General features: G+C 35.7%; 2 protein-coding genes across 3 annotated transcripts in view; both read left to right on the forward strand.

Annotated features, from left to right (window-relative positions):
* The first annotated feature begins 234 nt into the window (after window positions 1-234).
* The window catches only part of LOC307000410 (interferon-inducible GTPase 5-like), a 297,445-nt gene continuing 273,555 nt past the window's right edge, over window positions 235-24,124 (forward strand). Inside the window, exons 1-4 of one of the 2 annotated variants that reach the window (XM_079615980.1) lie at window positions 235-325; window positions 1,981-2,062; window positions 7,147-8,612; window positions 8,757-9,735. In XM_079615980.1, coding sequence (XP_079472106.1) covers window positions 7,241-8,612; window positions 8,757-9,019 — 1,635 coding nt within the window. In that variant the 5' untranslated portion in view covers window positions 235-325; window positions 1,981-2,062; window positions 7,147-7,240 and the 3' untranslated portion in view covers window positions 9,020-9,735. Of the gene's footprint in view, window positions 326-1,980; window positions 2,063-7,146; window positions 8,613-8,756; window positions 9,736-24,124 lie in introns of those variants that run through there. The other variant, XM_079615981.1, reaches the window with a different exon arrangement.
* LOC307000890 (nuclear factor 7, brain-like) overlaps window positions 21,971-24,124 on the forward strand; it is a 29,313-nt gene continuing 27,159 nt past the window's right edge. The window contains exons 1-5 of the mRNA XM_079616826.1: window positions 21,971-22,173; window positions 22,370-22,465; window positions 22,685-22,906; window positions 23,012-23,034; window positions 23,110-23,228. Coding sequence (XP_079472952.1) covers window positions 22,009-22,173; window positions 22,370-22,465; window positions 22,685-22,906; window positions 23,012-23,034; window positions 23,110-23,228 — 625 coding nt within the window. The 5' untranslated portion in view covers window positions 21,971-22,008. The remainder of the gene's footprint in view (window positions 22,174-22,369; window positions 22,466-22,684; window positions 22,907-23,011; window positions 23,035-23,109; window positions 23,229-24,124) is intronic.

A 24,124-nucleotide genomic window follows, 5' to 3' on the forward strand; every position in this document is an offset into this window, starting at 1 on the left:
GTTAACAAACATAAGTTGTGCATGCACTGAACATTCTTTGATGATACACAGATTAAGTGTTGAAAGTTATTTGTCCCCACCCCATCCCTCCACTGTGGTCTTTTTCCTGAAAGTCATGTGATTTTCTGGAAAGAGAAAGACCTCTGAGACACAGATCCTTTCTGATTGGCTGAAAGGCATTGTGCGTAACATGAATAGGCTGCTATTTAAGCCTCAACATAGTGGCAAAAGACTGCAGCAAAATAATTCAAGAAAGCAAGACACGTCTCTTATATAATATCCATCAGAAAACTCTGTTTGCTGTTTGGAACACAGATTTCCTCAGGTTTGACTTTTTTACATCTGCATGTATTGTTATTTCACTTTTATTAAAACCCAATTAATCATTTCATGGGACACTGCGTGAATGTTAGTTATATTGAAACATTAGAGAGTCTTGGTTAGTGAGAATGTTTGTTTGTTTTTCAAAATAACCATGTACGTGTAAACGGGGCCTATAGTAACACTGAAGCAGTGTTGAAGTTACTCACTGAACTCAATGATTTCCAAAAGACGTCTTTTCAACTTCTTTATCACAAAAGTCGGACGTTGACATGACGTCCACTGAGGAGCCAGAATGAATGTTTTTATGAGGTCTTTTTTTGACGTGTTCTGTACGACGTTTATGGATCCTTTGTACAAGTTTAAAACTAGTTCAAATGTGGCCATTGTGGACATATTTTCAACATAATTTATGGTCTCATTTAGATATCATGGTAACACTTTACAATAAGGTTCATTTATTAAACATTATTTAATGTATTAACTAACATGAACAATACATTTGTTACAGTATTTATGAATCTTTGTTAATGTTAGTTAATATGAATAAAGCTGTTCATTGTTAGTTCGTGTTAGTTCACAGTGCATTAACTCATGTTAACAAGATTTTAATAAAGTATTAGTAAATGTCGAAATTAACATTAACAAAGATGAATAAATGCTGTATAAGTGCAATTCATTATTAGTTAACGTTAACTAATGTAGTTAACTAATGTTAACTAATGAACCTTATTGTAAAGTGTTACCGATATCATTTATACTGTTTCTGGACCAAATAAATACTCAACATGCATTGAATTAAAACTCACGTTTATTTCAATGTAATTGCAAAGCAACTCACAGACAGTTTGTGTTTGTCCAAAAATCATGAACACATAAAAGGAAACATCTGTAAATCTTTGGATCATGAGAGAAACTTTCTGAAGGAAAGACTTTCTGGCTCAGACACTTGTGCTGAACTTATCACAGACATAGAATTACAGATACTTTGACTATTTCTGTCAGACGTCTACAGAAGATCTTAGTGAGAATTAACAAAGGTTTCGATGTTGATATTTGTTTCATTTGAAGTGTCACCATTGTGGAGGTCAGTGTTTGCTTTAGTTGGGCTGTTGATCCCCATTCATCTTACATTAGCATATCTTTGACTGCTTTAACTGTTTTTGTAAAACATGATAATTGTGGCATGACAAGCATAGAAAAAGTAAGATCTCCACACAAGCATCTTCTGTTGTCAGATGCTGCCACCTTGTGGATCTGTAATGTTGCATATATTAGTGCAGTTTACATCGACATTAACATTGATATGATAATATTGATTTGATGGATGCTTGCTATCTGAGATCCTAATCAAATACACAGAGTGTGTGTGTGTGTGTGTGTGTGTGAAACAGGCATAACATGTCATTACACCAGAGGATTGCTCCATGTATGGAAAGCGTGGATAGATTCATCAACATAAGAACACAATAAAAAACTAATTTATTGACAAAAACATCAGTTGTGAAGCTGGCAAATGCTTGCACACACAATAATGCAATTATTAATGAATTAAATGTGCACAAAAAAGAGAGAGAGAGAAAAAAAGAGACATTTTTACTTTTAGGCATGTCATGTGATTTCACAGAAAACAGACTTTGTTTTTGTGTGTCTATAAAGGTATGCTGAGAAGTTTCACATCCTATTGAGGACTCAGGAAACGGACAGATGCCACAGAGAGAGAGACATCAACGACATCAAGGTTTGACTATTCAATTAATAAGATACATTTTATTAGTTTGTTTTCAATTATTCAATGTCTGTATATATTTGAAAGTTCAGAATCAGAATTACAATAATTATAATTATTTTTATAATTATATCATTATTATATAAAATATAATTTGTATTATTATTGTTATTATTACAACTGTTTTATAATAAACAACAGGATAACCACATTTTATAAACTAAATAAATGTAAACATATTACAGCTGTAATTTATAATATGAGGAATTGTCTATTGTTTTGAATTTACATAGATAGGATTTTAATATAATTTACAGAGTTAGGTGTTCTTAAAAATTTGCAAAAAAAAAAAACCTTTTATTTGCAAATGTATTAAAGGTCTGACTGTACAATATATGCAGATAAGAAAACACTTAATTTTATTGGGACTGTGAACTCATCAATAATGTGTCAAAACGGTTGTCATATTGTCAAACGTGTAATGATCAAATTGTCTCATATTTGAAACCTTCTGGTCTCATCAAACTCTTCCTGCAAGCTGGTGGCTTTCTGAAATATACCACAGCGGGTTCCTGAATGTCACGTGATTTACTACCAGCTAACAGAGTTTTGTTATAAGAACGTTATAAATATTCAGTGTTGGTTCTGGGAAGGTAAAAAATGTCCAGTTTTCTTGACGTTAGAGCAGTGTTTCTCAAACTTTGGAGGCACACCTGTCCCCAATCCCCCGCTAAAATGTTAATAAACTAAATTTAACTGTTAAAATGCATTTTTATTAACATCACATTTTAAAAACAACATCAAATAACAGCATTAAAAACTTTCAAATAGAGAAAATTAAAGAGTAATTATATTATCACTTTGCATGAAATAAGACTTTGTTCAAAGCAATACATAACTGGAACTCATTGCCCATTACAATTAAAAACATACATATGTATTCGACTTTTACTGTACACCTTAAAAATTGGCTAATCGACAATTACACCTGCACACATTAATATGCTAGATGTGATGTGCGCACTAGATGTGACATGATCATGCTTCTGCCACTTGATCTCTGCTGACTGTTTCAATGCTATGTCCTACACTGTTAGCCCTTACTGTAGAAAAAGCCCACATTCTTACAATATTATACCATTTTCCATTAAAACAGTAATATACAGGAATATACCTACAGGAATATACTGTGAATTAACAGCGCTCAAAGTCGACACTCAGAGGCTGTTTTCCCAATCACACCCTATACCCTCATTCACTATTCCCTACATTTGTTCACTAATATAGTCCACTTGAATGAAAAGAAGTGAGTGAATTGAGACACTGATGAACACCTGGTAAGCAGAATCACTGAAGGACAGAGAAACAAGAACAGAAAAAAGAGAAACACAAGAACTACAACTGACTTCCAGCCACACTGAGTGTGAAACCAGTTTAACATTATTTATTTCAAGTTCTTGTTGAGAATGAACAGGGATTTAGTTAATAATAAAGTTTGTTGTCACCATGATGGAGATCAGTATTTGCTTTAGTTGGTCTCTTGTACCTTAACTCAAAGACTTCGTTCATTCATCTCTCTTCAGCTGTTGTAACAATGAATGTATAAAGCAAATTTGTTACAGCAAGGAAAGTTAAGGGGAAGTTGATCAGGAGTTTTTGGTTTTGTGATTTCAAAATCATACATGATTTATTACTTTTTAATATTTAATTTAATACCATATATCTGATAATCTACAACATGAAATACAGCAATATTTCTGAAATCAGGTCAACTGAAAATTTTTGAAATCATATAGTGCATTAAAATCGTATTAACTCCTGCTTGACTCTGACACACACAGACATCAACAATCATCATATGAATCTCAACAATGGTGATGATCAAAAGTTTCATGTCGCAATGCATGCTGGGTACCAGGATAGTATAAAACTCCCAGCATGCTCTGCTGCATGAATAATAATTAAAAATATATATATTCCTACCATTGTTGAGATGCATGTTCTAATTTGTGATATTTCTGTGTTTCTACAAGACAGTGTAGCTCTTTTATTTTTGGTTATGCATGTGTTACAAATAAATTAGTCATTGTTGCTGTTGTTTCACAGTGGTGGTAACGTAACACTTTTGATTGAGAATTAAACTCTGAATGAGTGAGAATTAACTTCTTAGTAAATGGACAGGCCACATAATGATTTTGTCATGATAGTGAATATAACCACAATCATTCACAAACTGTGTGTGTGCACAAGTGTGACTTGCAAAAACACAGCTCAAGCAGCAAGAGAAAACATGTTATGGCATCAGCGACCCAACTAAAGCAAACACTGATCTCTATAATGGTAACTTCAAATCAAACATTTTCAATTAAACATCTCAATAACTACTTCTGTAGATGTATGACAGAAATAAAGACAAACTGGTTAATAATACGTGTAATAATGTGTTATGGCTGGAAGTCAGTTGTAGTTCTTGTGTTTCTCTATTTTCTGTTCTTGTGTTCCTCTTTCCTTCAGTGATTCTGCTTGTTAACAGCAGGTGTTCATCACGAATGCTCAACAATCACTTACATATTCACTTAATGATCTCACTGCAACACTGCGTCAATGTTACTTTTTACTCTTTGTAGTGCGGATGTTCCTGTGGGGTTGAAAGGGTTAACAGTGTAAGATAAAAAGACACACCCACAAAATGTATTTTAACAGTAATAAACTGTAAGTTATAAAACAGGTTTATACTGGCAACACTGTTGCCAGTAGTTTACTGTAAGATGTAGTTTTTTGGGTCACCATTGTGCTGAAGAGTAGAGCCTGTGCTTCAGTCCAGGTGAAGATCTAGAAACATCGATGATACGCTGCATGTTGCTTTATTTAACAGAATGTTATTGCTGATTCAGTGGAAATCTTATTATGTACTTAAGTTTTTTAATGGTTTCTAATGGAAGTTCTTAACTCTTTTCTCACATTATTAATGCATTACACATTTTAGTTTTACACATTTAAATTACAGTTGGTCAATTTAAGGCAGTCGGTTTCTGCAAGTGAAATAAGTTTTAAGTCAAATTTTAATTTAGTGCATTTTACAGTAACAAACTGTATAATACAGTAAATAACAGTACAAATAACAGTAAATTACTGGCAACAGTGTTGCCAGTATTTTACTGTAAAAAAACCCGGTAAGGTCTAACAGTGTATATGTGTTTCATGTGGCCTTTGCATGATTCTCTTTTGTGTCAATTTTCTCTATTTTATAGCTTAACCTGTTTTTATGTCTTTGTAATTTGTGCTTGCTTGTCTGTCTCAATTTTGTACCACCTTGTCTGTTTGTCTAAGCTCTTGCTTAAGCCTTGTTTTAATTGTAATGTATTTATTGATGTATGCCAATTAACAACTGGCTGGGGACTACAGGTGGAAATTAGCCGTAGAGGCTAAAGCTGCTCTTTTCATTAAAAGAGGTTGTCCACATTACTATAAACCAATAAAGTAAAGTAAAGTAAAGTATATACGGGTAGGGTCTGCCGCGGATCTGGTCTGGATCCGCAATCCTTATCTGTTCCGGATCCGTTGCGCTGTGCAAGTGGACTCCGTTCCGGACCCGTTTTTCGGATCCGCCCTGGAGTCTATTGCTATCAGGGCTGCTGCACGGGCTCTACTTCAGCCAGAACCGACTCATGTAAAGACTTCGGTAGGCGCATCCAAAATATCTAAAGCTCTAGCACTTTTCTTACTATTCTCGATTAAAGTTTGGATGCGTGTCTCTAGTTCTGAAATCTTCTCCGTCAGCCTGACTGTCTCCTTGCATTTATCATATAAATCCTATATTGCCGACAGAGAAGGCTATGGTAAACATGTGACATGAAGTGCAGGTGACAATAACAGGACAAGACATTACTCTCCGTGTTTGTTGACTGATTCTTACTCACCTGGGTTTTTATGAACTCAAAGGCGCACGGGTGGTGCATTAAAAGGCTAGCGAGTTACTATCGTGTTGTGCTAACAATAACGGAAGCTAGCAATGTCAGGTTAATCTGAGATGTTGGGTAAACTGTATTTAGTAGTATAAACAACAAGAAATGGTAGTAAATGATGGTTCAAAACAGAAAAAAATAGACGGCGCTTACAGCCTCGAAGCAAGCAAACTCACAGCAGCAGCAGACAGTCACAGCGAGGCAGACAGGAGCAATCGATCAGGAATCAGCCTGATAATGTATAAACAGACATCAACATTCGGTATATGAAACACAACAATGGAAATAATGGTGACATTCTTCATGCCAGCTTAATTTTATCACATCTATTCATTTTCATTATTAGCTTCTCAAATTGCACTCAAGTTCCAAAAATGAGCAAACCCACATCGATTGCAATAGTTTAATTTCACTCCTTTGTCGGTTATTAAAGTTAAATGTTGTTCTGCATAAACAACTGCAATTGCTGATAAAGCACCAACTATGAGAGTCCAACTAAAGCAAACACAGATCCCCATGATGGTAAGCTCAAACAAAACATTTTCAATATTTTCAATAAAACATCAACACATAAACCTTTGTTAATTCTCAATTAGATCTTCTGTAGACTTGACAGAAATAAAGTCAGTCTGGTTAGTAATAAGCTGGTAATGCTGTTTGTGGAGTTGTAATTGTTTTTGTTATCTTCAGTTCATCTAAGGCTGTGTCTAAAGAAAGTTGTAGTTTGTGTTTTTATTACTCTTTCGCAAGATGATTGAAAGAATGTTTCAGGAACATCACACTAACCTTTAAATAACATTATATTAACATTCAGGAAACTGGACATTTTTATGTTCTTGGAATGTTAGAAATCAACAGTCCTATAATGTTGCATTTTAAATCAAAATTAAGTTGAAAGAATGTTTTGGGGAACACTATACCTTTTAAAACACGTTCCTCTAACGTCAAGAAAACTGGACATTTTTCACATTCCCAGAACCAACACTGAATTTAGAGAACGTTCTTATAACAAAAGTCTGTTATAGCTTTGCACAACCTGTTTATACGAGTATATATTTTCGTCTCTAATGAACTTAACTCCTGAGTTAAGCAGAATTTTGACACAATGGTTGTTTTGTTGTTTTTTTACAGAAGTGTAGACATTACTTTTGCCACGAAGAAGAGAAGATCCTTGGTTGAAGATCTTCAAGGGTGAATTAGTCCTTAACTCTTTTCCTGTTGCATCATGATGAGTTTGATCTGCTTTCAAAGCCAGCCTCCTGAATCTTCTGGAAATAATCAAACAACTCATGAGAACAGGGGGTCTGATGTCACTTTAGATTACATAGTTAAGGATTTGTTATCGTTTTTTAACGGGTTTAAGTGCTTACATGAAACTAAAAAAAAGATTGAAGATACATGTGACATTAAAAAGGAAAATGGTGATTGCTGGTCAGCTGATGATATCAAACAAGTTTGGAAAGAAACACAAATAATGAGAAAAAAATCAAGCAGAAGACGGCACTGGGCTCGTGTGATAATGTTGCAGGTGTTAAAAACATGTCTGTACTATGATGGGTTTAATAGAATGGAAGCACAGTCTGATCTGAATGTGGCAGCAGAAATCACACCCTCTGAGACAGAACAAGTGCCACCTGAAATCCCCTCATCTTCTGAGACGAAAAACAATATGGTTACTAAAGCAACGCAAAATGATGACAGCAATACAATAACAACTATCAAGGAAGAGGAATGCCTGGAGCATTTAGACCAGAGTCTTGCAGAATTGTGTGTGAGCAATAAAGAGAATGTAAAAGAACAAACAATGACAGAAAATCCTCCAGGCGGAGAAAAGAAAGTGATGGATCAGCCGCATCCAGAATTCAGCTTTCAACCCGTAGCCACAAAACGCAGACAGCCAGAGGGTCATGATTGTGATACTTTTGAAAGAGATAATAAAGAGCAATTTCCAAAGAAAAAGAAAAAAGAAAAGCTTAAAAGGATGGATGATGGAAATGGGATAAGAGGTTTAAACAAATCTAGTTCTCAAACCGTCTACATACGGATTCCATTTTCAGTCATGTCTGGAAACGTATCAACCTGTAAGCCAGAAGTAGTTAAAAATGACAACCCTACCTATAAACTAATAGACCGAGTTCCTAATCTTACTGATATAAGGAAAAAAAAATCATATGTTATGTTACACGACAATCGAACCAGGAACGCTGCATGGGTGTATGAGATATTGCACACGAGTATAATAGGAGATCAACCAAACCAAACCACACCAAAGTTTAAAGTGGATTACTCAATTCATCCATTTTACCAAGCATCTGAGAGCAACAAGGAGAAACAATACACTAAAAAAGGCAGATATGACAGAGGTCATCTTGCTGCGGCTGCCAATCACAAGTGGTGTCAGGAAGCCTATCGTGACACTTATTTGTTCAGCAACATGGCACCACAGGATAAGAAACTAAACAGAAGAAAATGGAAATCTTTGGAACAACAGTGTCGAAAGGACATAAAGGAAAAAGATGAGATCCGTAATATCCATGTGTACACTGGACCACTTTACCTGCCAAATAAACAAACTGTGAGTTATAAGATGGTGGGAGGCAAAGCAGTGCGAAATAAACAAACTGTGAGTTATAAGATGGTGGGAGGCAAAGCAGTGCGAAATAATCAAACTGTGAGTTATAAGATGGTGGGAGGCAAAGCAGTGCGAAATAATCAAACTGTGAGTTATGAGATGGTGGGAGACAAAGCAGTGCCGACTCACTTCTTTAAGGTGATAATTGTGGAGAAGCATGATGGTACAGTAGAGCTGAAATGCTATCAGATGCCCAATGAGGAATTATTTGAAGACATAGAATTCTACGAAGTGAATATTGAAGATATTGAGAAGGCCTCTGGGCTGATCTTCAGAGAAAGCAGTTACAATCGTGTGACTGACAGTATGAAGAAGGTGACATGGAGTAAAAAGGCTAGTACACAAGTCAAAATAAGCACCCATACCGATTAAAATGATCATGCTGTTATGAACCCGTTATGGGTTATATTTGTGGGTTGTTTGTTTTCCCTTATATGTAATGTTTGCAAAATTGGTTTTATTTACTTTTTTTGTGGTGTAAATAGAATTTATTCTGAAGCAACATTCTCATCAGTGTTCTATCAATTTTTACATCCTTAAAACTACATATTTTTATATATATTAACAAGTATAATATACTTAGGAAGAGTCACTGATCTGGCAATTCACTGTCTAAACACTGAATCAATTGTACAACATACTGTTTGTGTACTGTGTATATTTATATGAATATCAAGAGTGGAATTCTGCACATTGTAGCCAATGGCTGGTTCGTTTGAGGAAGCTAAAATATAACAGTTTTGATATATTTTGTATTCATTATTTAATTGCTATATATTCATCATTCTTCTAATTGTTTTTTAGTCATGATGACTTTTTCATTATTCTAGAATTCTACTTTATTTTAAAAGCATAACGTGTGTTGTCTGAGAGTCTGTGTATTGATATTCTCCACTAATAATTACATCTTGTCTAAATATACTCTTCCTTATTACATGTGCTTGCACTGATTCTGTGTTGTAATTATTTCACAAGTGGCAGGTTGAAACTGGGTCAGTGAATATAAACACTTTAAAAGGAATCATGATAATAGAAAAAAAGAGCATACAGTGTTGGCAAATGTTCTGCTGAAATAAAACCTGTTTACAACCTACATCTCTATTGTGGACAACTACATTTTAAACTTACAGTGATTGGATCTTAGTCTTCTCCTGGACTGAAGCACAGGCTCAACTCTTCAGCACAATGGTGACCCACAATTAATTTTAAGGTAAACTACTGGTAACAGTTTTACCAGTATATAACTTTTTTTTAGCTTACAGTTTATTACTGTTAAAATCCATTTTGTGGGGGTGTCTTTCTATCTGTTAACCCTTTCAACACCAGAGGAAAATCCTGTAGTGTCCACACTACAAAGAGTAAAAGTAACATGTAGTGAGATAATGAAGTGAATATGTAAGTCAGAGATGGGCAAACTCGGTCCTGGGCCACTGTCCTGCGAAGTTTAGCTCCAACCCTAATAAACTCTCCTGCCTGTAGCTTTCTAGTAATAATATATATCCTCTTGGACTCTCTCCATTTTTGTTGTAGCTTCTTCCTTGTTGCTGGCAACACAGACTTCACACTGAGCTGAACAATTTTCCCGCATGCTTTCTTCTCCTGATATCTGTGGGGAAAATGATGAAACCAACCATGACTATTGTGATACGATGAAGCATTAATCATGTCTTGAAACGCTTCAATTCTTGTGCTTAATTAACTTTTGGTAGCCTGTCAAATTTCTGCATCTCTCTTTCAGGATGTTCTCTCTCCTCTGAGGATCTTTATTCAGCCTCTCCCTATACTTCCTGGTCCTTTCCTTGCTCGTCATCTCAGCCTCTCACTTCCAACGTGGATCTCAAACTAGCCTTAACAAAACAGAGAAGGAAGGTTTGACTTGTGATGTCCTTCAATTCTGAGAGTAAGAGAAAAAGGCAAACCTTGAAAAAAGAAAATGCAAACATCACTACTACAATTAGCTATTAAAAGTTGGGAGGGAAGTTCTGAAGGGGATAGGAAGCAGGGAGGTTGGGAGGCGGGAGGAAGTTAGGAGTGAGGGAGGGAAGAAAGGAGGGAAGCTTGAAGGGGGGAGATTGATAGACCGACGGTTATAGTTGAACACCGTCATTAGAACTCTATAACTGCCAAAACCGTGTTATTAAAATATTTTTTACAAACATTTTTTATCATAGAGAATGTTCAAATAGCCTACTAATTAAAAACAATTGTTAACAGTCTGTGTTATTAAAACCGTTTCCAACTGTATTTGATAATTTGCCAAGTACCCCCTGACCGACCGCCAATCATTTGAGATATAAATAAAAGCTATGAATATGATATAGTGATGTGCCATCATTATGAGATTTATAAAACAAATGAAAAACATTTGCAATAATAAACATTAGCAATAAACATTTGCAATAATACATAGAGAAAAACAGATGTCAGATGACAATGTTCACTGAATGCATATTTTTTTAAGTCAGTTATGTTATTGCCAGAGGAAGGATGTGCTCCTCCAGCTGAATCAGCTCGCTCATCATATTCAAAACACTCGCTGGTCGCCATCTGCTGGTGTAATTATATAATTTACAGGAAGAATACATTTTTACATTTTCCTCTTTTTAGGTTTTAAATGACTTTATGTCATTTTCAATATTACTGTACTTATTTGGCATGATGTTGCCAAACCACCAATACACACATTAAAAGCGGTGACAGGAACAAAGAAAAAAAGGTGCCAGTAATGGTCAAAAATAAATAATGCTAACAAATAAATAAAGCATCAATCATCACTGTATAAGGCCCAATGGCTCTTGTGGATGAATATGTGATCCAACTGAAATGTATCTTTTCAGATATGAGTCGATTATTTGTGCGCATGCATACTGGAGGACAACAATAAGAATTGGGCCAAATCCTGATGGCCATCCGTTCTTGTTTTATTAGTGATCGCAGTTTAACACAATTATTGTGCTTTTGCTCATCCGAATGCCTTTGGAGGATTGACCACAGGTTTGCTTTGGGATTATGAAAATAACATAAAAAAAGAAAATTAATGAAATTAATGTAGTTTATGCAATCAGTACAATCAATGTAGACTTCTGGTGATGTATGCCTTTCTGAACTGCACTGATTCATATGTAGTCTTTCAATACACATGCAGCTCTCATGACTGTGGAATGGAAATATCCTTCTCCCTTGAACACTTCCTCATGAGTAATGTAAGAGCCATTATGCTCTATTTAAATGTCTGTTGTAGTTCCACTGGGGGACACTGGGTGGAGTGTGCGTTTACTTGGTATATGTAACCAGAGAGCAAGAGAGGCCAGGTGTAATGAGTAAGGGAAGCAGACCATTTTTGACCGTGTCAAGATCATGTAAGGACATGCAAACTGGTGTATTACAATGTGTTGGAGCATCAGAACTGAGACAAATAAAAAAGATAAATGCAGTACTGGACTGGAAGCGTCTGGGTTTTTTTACCGTGTCAAGATCATGTCCTTACATGCGTCTTGTTTGGAGTCACGCGTCAGATAGCCCTACAAGCACCTCTACGCGACAAGATAGTCATTTGCCGCTACAAGTATCATAACCGTGATTATGACTCAGGTACCATAGTCCAAGTTTTCTAAAGTCATTCAGCAGCTTTGTGTGAAGAACACACTGAAGTCAGAGTCTGAACTTTATCATTAAGAATTAAAATATAGTTGTGTACATTCAACATATTAATGTGCAGTCACTTTGACTATATTAATAATGCTTTTATGGTGCTTTTTTTTTTTTTTTTTTTTTTTCTAAACCATGTTCCTCAGAATAAGGAAAGTCCTTTGAGGGTGAGTAAACCATAATTTCCATAGTTTTTACTTTTTTTTCTGTAAATCTGCCTGGTTGGTCTAGTAGTTTGATGGTTTTAAGTTTTGTCAAGTCACCTTTATTTATATAGCGCTTTTTACAATACAGATAGTATCAAAGCAGCCTCACAGTGACAATATGAAAATAATACAACAAAGTTTGTTTCTAGAAGAAAATTGCGTCATCGTCCACCTTAAGTAAGGCAGCATTACAGGTCAGATTGGATCAGAACATTTAGAGTATTTATCCATTTCCATCTGGTTGGAAGTCGAAGTCATCACGCCGGTATGGAGACGAGCTGTTGAGGATCGGTGTCGATGAGGCCTTCACATCATGTGTGATGAGGATGTGTTGGGATGGGTCCAGGTGCAGGTCCACTAGGGCAGAGACTAGTTGACACTTCAGGACTGCGTTGTCGTCGTGTCCAGATGCTGGTCCTTCATCAGATCCGGATACGGCCTGGATCCGACGGACTGCGTAAAATGTGGTTTTGCCTCTTTTCTGCTCAACCAAAAATATCAGCTTTAACCAGCTGAAACTAACCAGTCAAGATGGATTTCAGAAGTTGTTAATTGTGTAAATGATTATCTAAATTCATGTTGACCACTGGTAAAGCATCTATAATACTTACATTTAAAATGCACATATTTGTGATCAGAATAAATCATAGATCTTGTGGATTCAGTCAGAGAATGTGAAAGTGATTTTGTTGCTTATTGTGACATTGTGACTCATTGTGACTTTAGCACAAACTCACTGCAGAAGTGAGTATAAACTGACGGTTTGGGTTAGTGATGGGAAACTGAAGCTTTGGTGAAGCACTGAATCACTTGGGCATTCAAACATTTCAAACTCTTCCTTGTCTTAGGGGGCTTTTACACTGGGCTCGTTTGCTGTGGTCCGAGCCCGAGCACGGTTGTTCCCGGCGCCCCCCGCAGCGTTGGTCTGGTTTCACACTCAACTTGATGTGTGTGTGTGTGTGTGTGTGTGTGTGTGTGTGTGTGTGTGTGTGTGTGTGTGTGTGTGTGTGTCGCATAAGGTAGTCTTCTGCTGCTTGCAAATGGTCTCTTTTGAGGAGACAGTGAATTTCCAAATTTGTTTCCTTGATTCTACGCGCTATGCGCAAATACACTGCAGGCTCAGTCTCGCTCGTCTTATACAAGGTTAATCATCAACACTATCATCCCTTACATGCATTTTATTTAACTAATTACATAATAATCGGCTAAAACGCAAGCGAAGGTCACTTTACTTCCTGAACAAGCACGCACCTAAGTCCTTCAGGAGCAACCGAACTCAGACCACTTCCTCCAGGTAGGCTCAGGTTCGGTGCTTAGTTACTGTTGCTACCTCCGACAACTTCATCTTGGCTCTGGTTTGGTATCAACATGGCTTATGCTGTGACAGCTCTTCCTGCTGAAATTTTATCAAACTTTTATAAAGCAGCAAATAAAGTGTCCGATAGAAGTAGGCAAAAGTGTCTGCAGTGTGCGTTTGAAGGCTTTATTCAAGACAAACGGTGAAACGCAAGCAACAACAAGGCATCCAAATAGAGGCAAAAGCATAACGGTCACAGTCAAACAATGAACCACCGCATATCCTAATCGAGACTGAGGCTGTGACTAACAATATCAGGAGAAACACTGTCATGCAAAGCTGGGTAGGTCTCTATTCACTTCTATAATCGTTATTATTTAACTTACAAAGCAAACGGACTACGCGAGTATAACGTTAGTTGTATTTATTAGCAGCGTGTGCTAGCGTATCAACAATTAGGGTAGAAAACCGAAATCATAACCTAAACCAGCATAAAACGGTCTAACTAGTATAACTTCACAGTAAGGTTAAAAGCTAAATGTATCTTAGAGCACAAAAGTGTGTTGTTGATCTTGAGGGGTTTCGCTGACTGAGAGGACGTCCACACAGTTTAATCCAAAGACGACACTTGTCAGTATTTAACTTCGGTTTTGGGAAGGGGAAAAACGGACACCCCCCTCCAACCTCTCTGGGAAACGCGTATCTGTGTTACAAATGCCCCAGGCACAACGTTTAACCATATTTTTTATGAAACGACGACGTAATAGCCTGCCGAGACCAAAAATATCAGCCGCCTGCGTTGAAGTCAATGGAGCGCCGTGAAAAAGTGTCGGAGCCTCTGTGGGAGCTCGTTCTTGGCTGCGCTGTGATTGGTCAATCTACATTCTAGGGCGTGGCTTAGCCAAAGGCAAATTACCAGTGTGAAAGTCACCTTGGACACTGACATCAACTTCAACAATCAGCGTATGAATCTCAACAATGGTGACAATCAGAAGTTTCATGTCGCAATGCATGCTGGGTTCGAGGATAGTATAAAACTCCCAGCATGCACTGCGGTATGAATAAAAAATTAAAATAATAAAAAAAATAAAAAAAATAATAAAAATATATAAAAATATATATATATATATATTCAACTCAACCGTCAACCGGACAAACTTTTGACACACCATGGTTTATCAGAGTGCTGAAAATACTTAAATTCCACTATTGTTGTTTTTTTCTAATAAATGTTGCACTCAAATTGTTATGCTGATCTGATAATAAAATGTAAAGAAAATAATGTATTAAAATAAAAGCATTTTAATGGCCTCAGTCTTTTGTAACCCAGTATGTGTTTTTAAATGCAAAAAAAAAAATACAACAAATTATTGCATAAATATATTCAGACCATAAGAAACATGTTTAATATATAATTACTCAAAGAAAGAAAAGAAAATTAACTATGCATGTCCAGACAAAAGCCTCAGAGTTCAAGTCGACATTAACAAATGATATGTTCTTTGAAATAAGCACAGAAATTCACAAGAAACATCATGTGTATTTCCTTTACTCATTGTACCTACCCACACAACCACACGCACAACCACACACACACGCGCGCGCACACACACGCACAACCACGCACACACACACACACGCAGGCACACACACACACACACCACACACACACACACACACACACACACACACACACACATGCTCATATTGTTTTAAAATTCCTGCTGTATTTATTACATTGCTACTGTATTTATTAAATTTATAGTGTATTTTTATTGACTTTTCTATATTCGGGTGTTAAGACCTGGCTAGGGACAAAAGACTAGCACTTAGCTAACTCTGGCTTGTTTACAGCAAGTAACTTGTTTGTTGATCAATGAGTATGGTCTCTAAAAAAAAAACTAAAAAAAAACATACACACACACACACACACACACACACGCACACACACACACACATACAAATGTTTGTTTGACTATCTTAGTGAGGACATTGCATAGATTTCTATTGATTTAATATCAGGTTAAATATATTTTCTATGGCCTAGCCCAACCCCTGCCCCTAAACTTATACCCATCAGAGAAACATGTGTGAAACACTAGATTTATACAAAAAACATGTTTTGACTGATTAATAAGCCTCTTTAAAGTGTGGCGCAGTAAAATGTCCTCACTAATCAGTTGTCATAATATTTTACTATAAGTGAGGACATCTGGCCAAAGTATAACCAAAAGGTTTTTTATTTTTTATTTTTTTCCAATCATGGTGGGGACTTTCCATTGACTACTATTGGTAGATAGTCTAACAAAGATATTTGCAAACTATCTTTGAGGTTGTGACCCATTTGTGGGTTGCCGAGTGGGAAAGGTGGGTTTCACATCATAGTCACTTCAGTGAATCTGGTAAAGCTGTTTTAGTTGAACAGATCTCTCAATATCTCAGCAGAGGAAAGTTAATGTTTAATGTTAAGATGGGATAAAAAGTATTTCTGTTTTCACAAATAAAAGCCTAACACTGTGTATGTTGAAATTCTCTCTGTGTTAAATTAATTTAAACATTAAGTTGTGGCAATTTAATGGCAGTATGAATATCAATATAATGTAATAAAAGAATAATGTCAAGCCTACATGAATTGCACATGGCAAATATTTTATTTTCTTGAAATAATTTGTATTCTTCATATTAATTGTATGACTCGGTATTTAATCCTCAGGTTGTGTTCAAAACCCAAAACCCTAAAACACTTGTGATGTTCCCGGTCAAAAATGACCGGCCTATAAAAAAGAGCTTACAAATCACTCGTTATGCTATATTATCACCCAATATTGAATTCAATCTTTTTGTCAACTTGTTTTCTTTCAATTAGGACTATTTTTATATTTCTATTCGCATTTGATTAATCGTAGGCCTCATTTATCTGAGAGGCATCTCATTTTTTAAATAAAAACAGTATTATTTTTGAATAATTTTTTAAATATTAAATAAAATATGAAAAAAATTAAATTGCACTGTTGATCTTACTAGTCTACTTTAATGTTTCACCAAGAAGTTTGTTTTGAAATGCTTTTATTTTGTAAAAAAAAACAAAAAAATGGCATAGAGTCATACTTGTGGTGTTCCCCGTCAAAAATGACCAGCCTACAAAAAATTGCTTATAAATCACTCATTAAACTATATTATCACCCAATATTGGATTTAATCTTTTTGTCAACTTGTTTCTTTTCAATTAAGACTTTTTTAATGGTTTTATATTTCTATTTGCATCTGATTAATCGTAGGCCTCATTTATCTGAGAGTAAGCATCTTTCAGTAAATTAGTACAATTATTAGTAAAAAAAAAACATTAGCCTATTTATGAAGAATTTTCACAATATTGAATAAAATATGAAAAAAGTTGCACTGTTGATCACAGTCTACTTTAATGTTTCACCAGGAAGTTTATTTTGAAAAACTTTTATTTTGTACAAAATGGCACAAAGTTATACTTGTGGTTAGACCTCTGGTCTATATAAAAGCATGCAGAGAAGGTTCACTTGCTATTAAAGAATCAGGAAATGGACAGATGCCCCAGAGTGAGAGAGATCAAGGTTTGACTTTATTAATGAATAAGATACGTTTTATTAGTTTGTTTTCAATTATTCAATGTGTATATTTTAAAGTTCGGAATCAGAATTCTGGATTAAAATACTGCACACTAAAATTGTAGAGGTACAACTTTTTATATAATAAACACATATATAAAAACACAACAGGATAAACACATTTTACAAACTAAATAAATGTAAACATATTACAGCTGTAATTTATAATATGCGGAACAGTCTAGTGTTACATTTGAATTTACATAGACATGATTTTAATATAATTTACAGAGTTATGTGTTCTTCAAAATGTTCAAAAATGTAACTTTTTTTTAATTTGAAAATGTATTAAGAAAGGTCTGACTGTACAATATATGCAGATAAGAGAACACTTAATTTTACTGGGACTGTGGACACATCAATAATGTGTCAAAACTGTTGTCATATTGTCAAACATGTAATATGATACATGTCCAATTGTCTTATATTTGAAACCCTCTGGTCTCATCAAACTCTTCCTGTTAGCTGGTGGCTTTCTGAAATATACCACAGCGGTTTCCTTAATGGCACGTGATTTACTATACCAGCTAACAGACTTTTGTTATAAGAACGTTCTCCCAATATTCAGTGTTGGTTCTGGGAACGTAAAAAATTACCAGTTTTTTTTGACGTTAGATGAACGTGTTTTAAAACGTATAATCCTGAAACTTTCTCTCAATCATCTTTCGAAAGAGTAATATGAACACAAACTACAACTTTCTTTAGCCACAGCCTAAGATGAACTGGAGATAAAAGACAATAAATCTCTGAAGATCTGATTAAACAACTTCACAAACCGCATTACGAGCTTCACTTATTAACCAGACTTTATTTATTTCACACTTACAGTTATTAATGAGAACTAACAGAGGTTTAGATGTTTGAATGATTGTTTCATTTGACTTTACCATTTGGTGATCAGAGTTTACTAGGCTCTTGTCTTGACCCTTGACGTTTGTCAAGATGCTATTTTTTTTGTCATTGTAGGTGTTTTCAGAAAATATTTCTGAATTGATAAAATAAAGCAGATTAACATTATAACATTATGGTGATTAGTGTTTCCTTTAGTTGGGAAGTTTAATTCTTGGCTTTTTATGTTGACCCTCCGGCCCGCTATAGTAGCTTTAGTAATCCTGAAGACATTTATTAGTTGAATGTTTAGAAATTTAGAACATTTGATCTTTTGCAAGAAAGTATTGACGATCAAGTCAACTCACCTTCATTTATTTAGTGTTTTTAACAATATATATTGTTTCGAAGCAGCTTTACAGTGATAATAGGAAATTGAAGTAACAGAGATTATATTGCGTCTATTGCGATCTCAAACTTCCGACTTGCAGGGCAACCATCCAGCATTACAATAATCTAGCCTTGATGTCATGAACGCAAGAACTAATTGTTCCGCATTTGTCATTGAGAGCATATGACGTAATTAAGATATATTTTTAAGATGGAAAAGCGCGGTTTTACAGATACACGTGACTTTCAAATGAAAGATTGGTATCAAAGAGCACACCCAGGTAACTAACCAACGATGACGACTTGACAGAGCAGCCATCGAGTGTTAGACAGTATTTTAGGTTATTAAGTTGTGGAAGTTTTTTGTCCAATAATTAGAATTGTTGTTTTGTCAGAATGAAGTAGGAAATTACTAGTCATCTACTTTTTATATCAGCTATGCATTCCGTTAATTTTGTGAATTGGAAAGTTTCGTCAGGGCATGAAGTAATATAAAGCTGAGTATCATCAGCATAACAGTGGAAACTAATGCCATGCTTCCTAATGATGTCTTCTAATGGTAGCATGTACAGCACGAACAGCAACGGTCCTAGTGCTGAGCCTTGTGGTACACCATACTGAACTTTTGATCGATAATACATCTCTTCATTTACTGCTACAAACTGATAACGGTCAGATAAGTATGATTTAAACTAGGGCTGGGCGATATATCGCATGAGATTGTTAGGCGCATCTCGTAGGTAAAGCCGGTTCCTTGATTAGTAGTAAATCACCATCACCTGCTTTCAGATGTAGCGGCATTTACTACACAGAGCCGTAGTTAACTGACAAGCTGAGCAATATCGCATAATTATCGCGGACGTATCGCCTGCGATAATTAATGCGATATGGCTCAGCTTGTCAGTTAACTACGGCTCTGTGTAGTACAGGGGTCCTCAACTCTGGAGCGCGAGATGCACTTTCCTGCGGAGTTTAGCTCCGATCCTAATCAAACACACCTGAACAAGCTCTTCATGATTACTACAACATTACAGGTACACAACAAAATCCCCAGTGTTAAATCAACATTGCTCAAGTACATATTGTCCCATTCTACAGAGTGTTAAAAGTGTTAAAGTTAATGAGATAATTAAGTGATTAATTAAGAGATGATTGAGCATTAGTGATGAACACCTGAATCAATGAAGGAAAGAGGAACACAAGAACTACAACTGACTTCAGCCACAGCCTTAGATGTCTACAAACTCCACAAACTGCATTACCAGCTTCACTTATTACTAACCAGATTGATTTGATTTCTGCCATGCTTCTACGGAAGTTATTTTTGAGAATTAACAGAGGTTTAAATGTTGATATTTAATTGGTAAAAATATAATGCCACCATTATAGAGATCAGTGTTTGCTTTAGTTGGGGTGTTGACCCGTCACTCTCTAAGATAGATTTTATTCTGCAACAACATATATAATGTTATAAAAGCAGTAAAATCTGAATATGATAGTATGTCATTGGAACCTGAACTTATTGAATGTAAAATCACTAATCAGTGTTTTATCATTAATACATTTGAGGGGTTTGCCTTGTCTACCCTGTGAAACTACATCCACAATTTATTTTGTGGAATTTTAAAACTGTTGAGTGCATACAAGATATTATTCTGCAGTTTGTACCAAACTCACATACAGCAAAAATCAGCATACGAATCTCAACAATGGTGACAATAAACAAAAAGTTTCATGCTGCAATGCATGCTGGGTATCACAATTTGACAAAAATCCCAGCATGCACTGCAGTATGGATAATTATTGTCACCACTGTTGAGGATTGTATGGTAAGTGTTGATGTCTAAATGTATAGTTTCAGAAGCATGTTTAGCACTGACAATTGTTTAATATGACTTTTTTTTTTACACATTTGCTGTACCTGAATCAATAACCCACATAAAATAATACATTTGTGACAAATGACCTTTAACAAATATCTCTTTATGAGTTTCTTTTAAAAGTCTTGCAAGCATAAAAGCATATTCATATTTTGAACTTTTTATTCAGCAAAGCTCAAGTGTTTATCATGAAACACTATTGCAAATGCTTAAAGATGCTTGCTCTGGAAATTCAATGGGTCACGAGACCAACTAAAGCAAACATTGACCACCATAATGGTAGCATACTTTTTTATCACTTAAACATCATCATCTCTCAACAATCAATTCCGTAGACTTGTGACAAAAATAAAGTCAGTCTGGTTAGTAATAAGTGAAGCTGGTAATGCTGTTTGTGGAGTTGTTTATTCCTCCTCTGCTGAGATCTTCACAGATTTAATGTTTTCTTCATTTGATTTCAACTAAGGCTGTGGCTGAAGTCAGTTGTAGTTATTGTGTTTCTCTTTTCTTCAGTGATTCTGCTTGTTAATATCAGGTGTTTATCACTAATGCTCAATCATCTCTTAATTAATCACTTAATTATCTCATTAACTTTAACACTTTTAACACTCTATAGTTTGGGACAATATGTACTTGAGCAATGTTGATTTAACACTGGGGATTTTGTTGTGTACCTGTAACGTTGTATTAATCATTAAGAGCTTGATTGGCTTGTTCAGGTGTGTTTGATTAGGGTTGGAGCTAAACTCTGCAGGAAAGTGGATCTCTCGGTCCAGAGTTGAGGACTCCTGGTGTAGTAAATGCCGCTACATCTGAAAGCAGGAGATGGTGATTTACTACTAATCAAGGAACCGGCTTTACTGATGAGATGCGCCTAACAATGTCATGCGATATATCGCCCAGCCCTAATTTAAACCAGTGTTTCCCAATCCTCTCCTGAAGGACCCCCAACACTGCACATTTTCTTTGTCTCCCTAATCAAACACAACTCATCAGCTCATTAATCCATGTGATAATGAGCTGATGAGTTGAATCAGGTGTTTTTGATTAGGGAGACAAAGAAAATGTGCAGTGTTGGGGGTCTTTCAGGTTTGGGAAACACCGATTTAAACCATGCTAATGCAATTCCACTAATGCCAACATAATTTTCGAGTCTATTGAAAAGAATGTTGTGGTCAATAGTATCAAATGTAGCAATAAGATCGAGTGTGTTTGATTTAAGGTTTTTTTGGGATTATGCTTGAGAACGTTTCAATGCAAGTTTATTTTTAATCCGTTTTGTTAAAATGTAACCTAAAGAAATCCGGAAGTTCCTGCCTGACTTGTTTAAACACACTGAAAAGTGATCAGAAACTCCAGCCTCTTTCAACACTTACCAGGAAGAGACTGACTTGTTATTTATCCATTCTGTCAAACTGACTCCCTTCTCTAGGGACTCTAGGGAGTCGTTCCTGAAGGAGAGAAATGAGAAATGAGGCGTTCATTAGGATCTGAGGAGATCTGCAGTTTACACAGTGAGAAACTCAAACTCATCTGTCTGGAGGACAAACAGCCTGTGTATTTAGTGCGTATTAACTTACAGAAACACGACAATCACACATTCAGACCCATCAGTGAAGTTGTTCCATTATATAAGGTAAGGCGGATTTACATATAGGGCTGCTCAGGTAGATTGTCGCGTCAAGGCAAGAAGGTCCCAGTTCCAGTTTCAGTTGAGCCAGTGTGTGTGAAGTTTGCACGTTCTACCTGTCCCTGCATTGGATGGATGGATTAAATACAAATCACATAACAAAAATCTCTGGTATCTTATAGATTTTCACTTTGAATTCCAGGAGGAGCTCAATACTGCACTGAAGTCCTTACAAGAGAAACTTCAACACAATGAAAACATTAAAGAAGAGTTTAAGAAAACAGTTCAACACATCAAGGTGAGGATTTATACATCAAAATTATTGATTCTTTTGATATATGTAAGGATTAGAACAACTGACATGTTTTTGACACAATTACCACAATTACAATAAATGTTCCTTTATTGACTGAAAAGTTAAAGGTTAACTAACCCACATTTCCCCGCTCACTCTTCACGCTGCTCCAGAATCAGTTGCATCTTTGAGATGATTGAAGTGAATGTGATGTGATTTCAGTCTCAAGCTGAGCGCACAGAGCGTCAGATTAAACAGCAGTTTGAGAAGCTTCATCAGTTCCTCAGAGATGAAGAAGAAGCTACAATCACTGAACTGAGGGAGGAAGAGGAGCAGAAGATGCAGATGATGGAGGAGAAGCTGGAGGAGATGAACAGACACATCTCAGATCTTTCACACACAATCAAAGGCATGATGAATGCCAATGACGTCTGCTTTCTGAAGGTCTGAGTTCACATCATTGATTGATTGATTGATTGATTGATTGATTGATTGATTGATTGATTGATTGATTGAGTTGTTGATGATAATGGTGTGTTTGTTCTGCAGGGGTTTCCAGTCTCAAATGAAAGGTGAGTGATCTGCTGGTGTCTCTGGTCTCTCTGGTTCTGATCCACTGCAGTTCTGACTCCTGAACGTTCTTCCAGAGTCCAGATCTCACAGCCGGAACCACAGATGGCTTCTGGAGCTTTGATTCATGTGTCACGATACTTGGACAACCTGCCGTTCAGAGTCTGGAAGAAGATGCAGGACATCGTTCAATATAGTGAGTTTTTAACATTTATTAATCATGTTTCTGTGAATCTACAGTATGAGATCCGGCAATGTTTCTGTAATCAGTTATTCTGAAGGATAATGAAATCATATTGTGCATTCAAACTTTAGAACTCCTGCTTGACTCCTTGAAAATTGGCGACACAGACATCAACAATCAGCGTATGAATCTCAACATTGGTGTCAATCAAAAGTTTCATGTCACAATGCATGTTGGGTTCCAGGATAGTATAAAACTCACCGCATGCACTTTTTGATACAGGATTACACTCTGAATGAGATTAGTGAATAAACAGGCTATATGTTGATTTTTGTCATCATCATCAACATAACCAACTGCATTCACATTCCGTGTGTGTGTGTGTGTGTGTGTGTGTGTGCGTGTGTGTGCGCGTGCGCATGTACAAGTGTGGCAAAAACACAGTTCAAACAGTCAAACAGAAACTCACTGCAAAAAATACTTTCTTAGTTAGTATTTTTGTTTTGTTTCCAGTCCAAAAATCTAAAAATTCTTAAACCAAGAAGCGTTTACTAGAGAAGTAAAATGACATAAGAAATTCTATTTTGTTTTAAGATAAAAAGAAAGTAATTTAAGTAATTTTTGCTTAAAACGAGCAAAATTATCTGCCAATGGGGTAAGCAAAAAATTATTGGTTTCCATTCGAATTAAGATTTTTTTCTTGTTTTCCATTCGAATTAAGATTTTTTTGCTTACCCCATTGGCAGATAATTTTGCTTGTTTTAAGCAAAAATTACTTAAATTACTTTCTTTTTATCTTAAAACAAAATAGAATTTCTTATGTCATTTTACTTCTCTAGTAAATGCTTCTTGAATTAATAATTTTTAGATATTTGGACTGGAAACAAAACAAAAATACTAAGTAAGAA

The sequence above is a fragment of the Phoxinus phoxinus genome (genome assembly GCF_949152265.1).
Source record: "Phoxinus phoxinus genome assembly, chromosome: 1".
Lineage (NCBI taxonomy): Eukaryota > Metazoa > Chordata > Actinopteri > Cypriniformes > Leuciscidae > Phoxinus > Phoxinus phoxinus.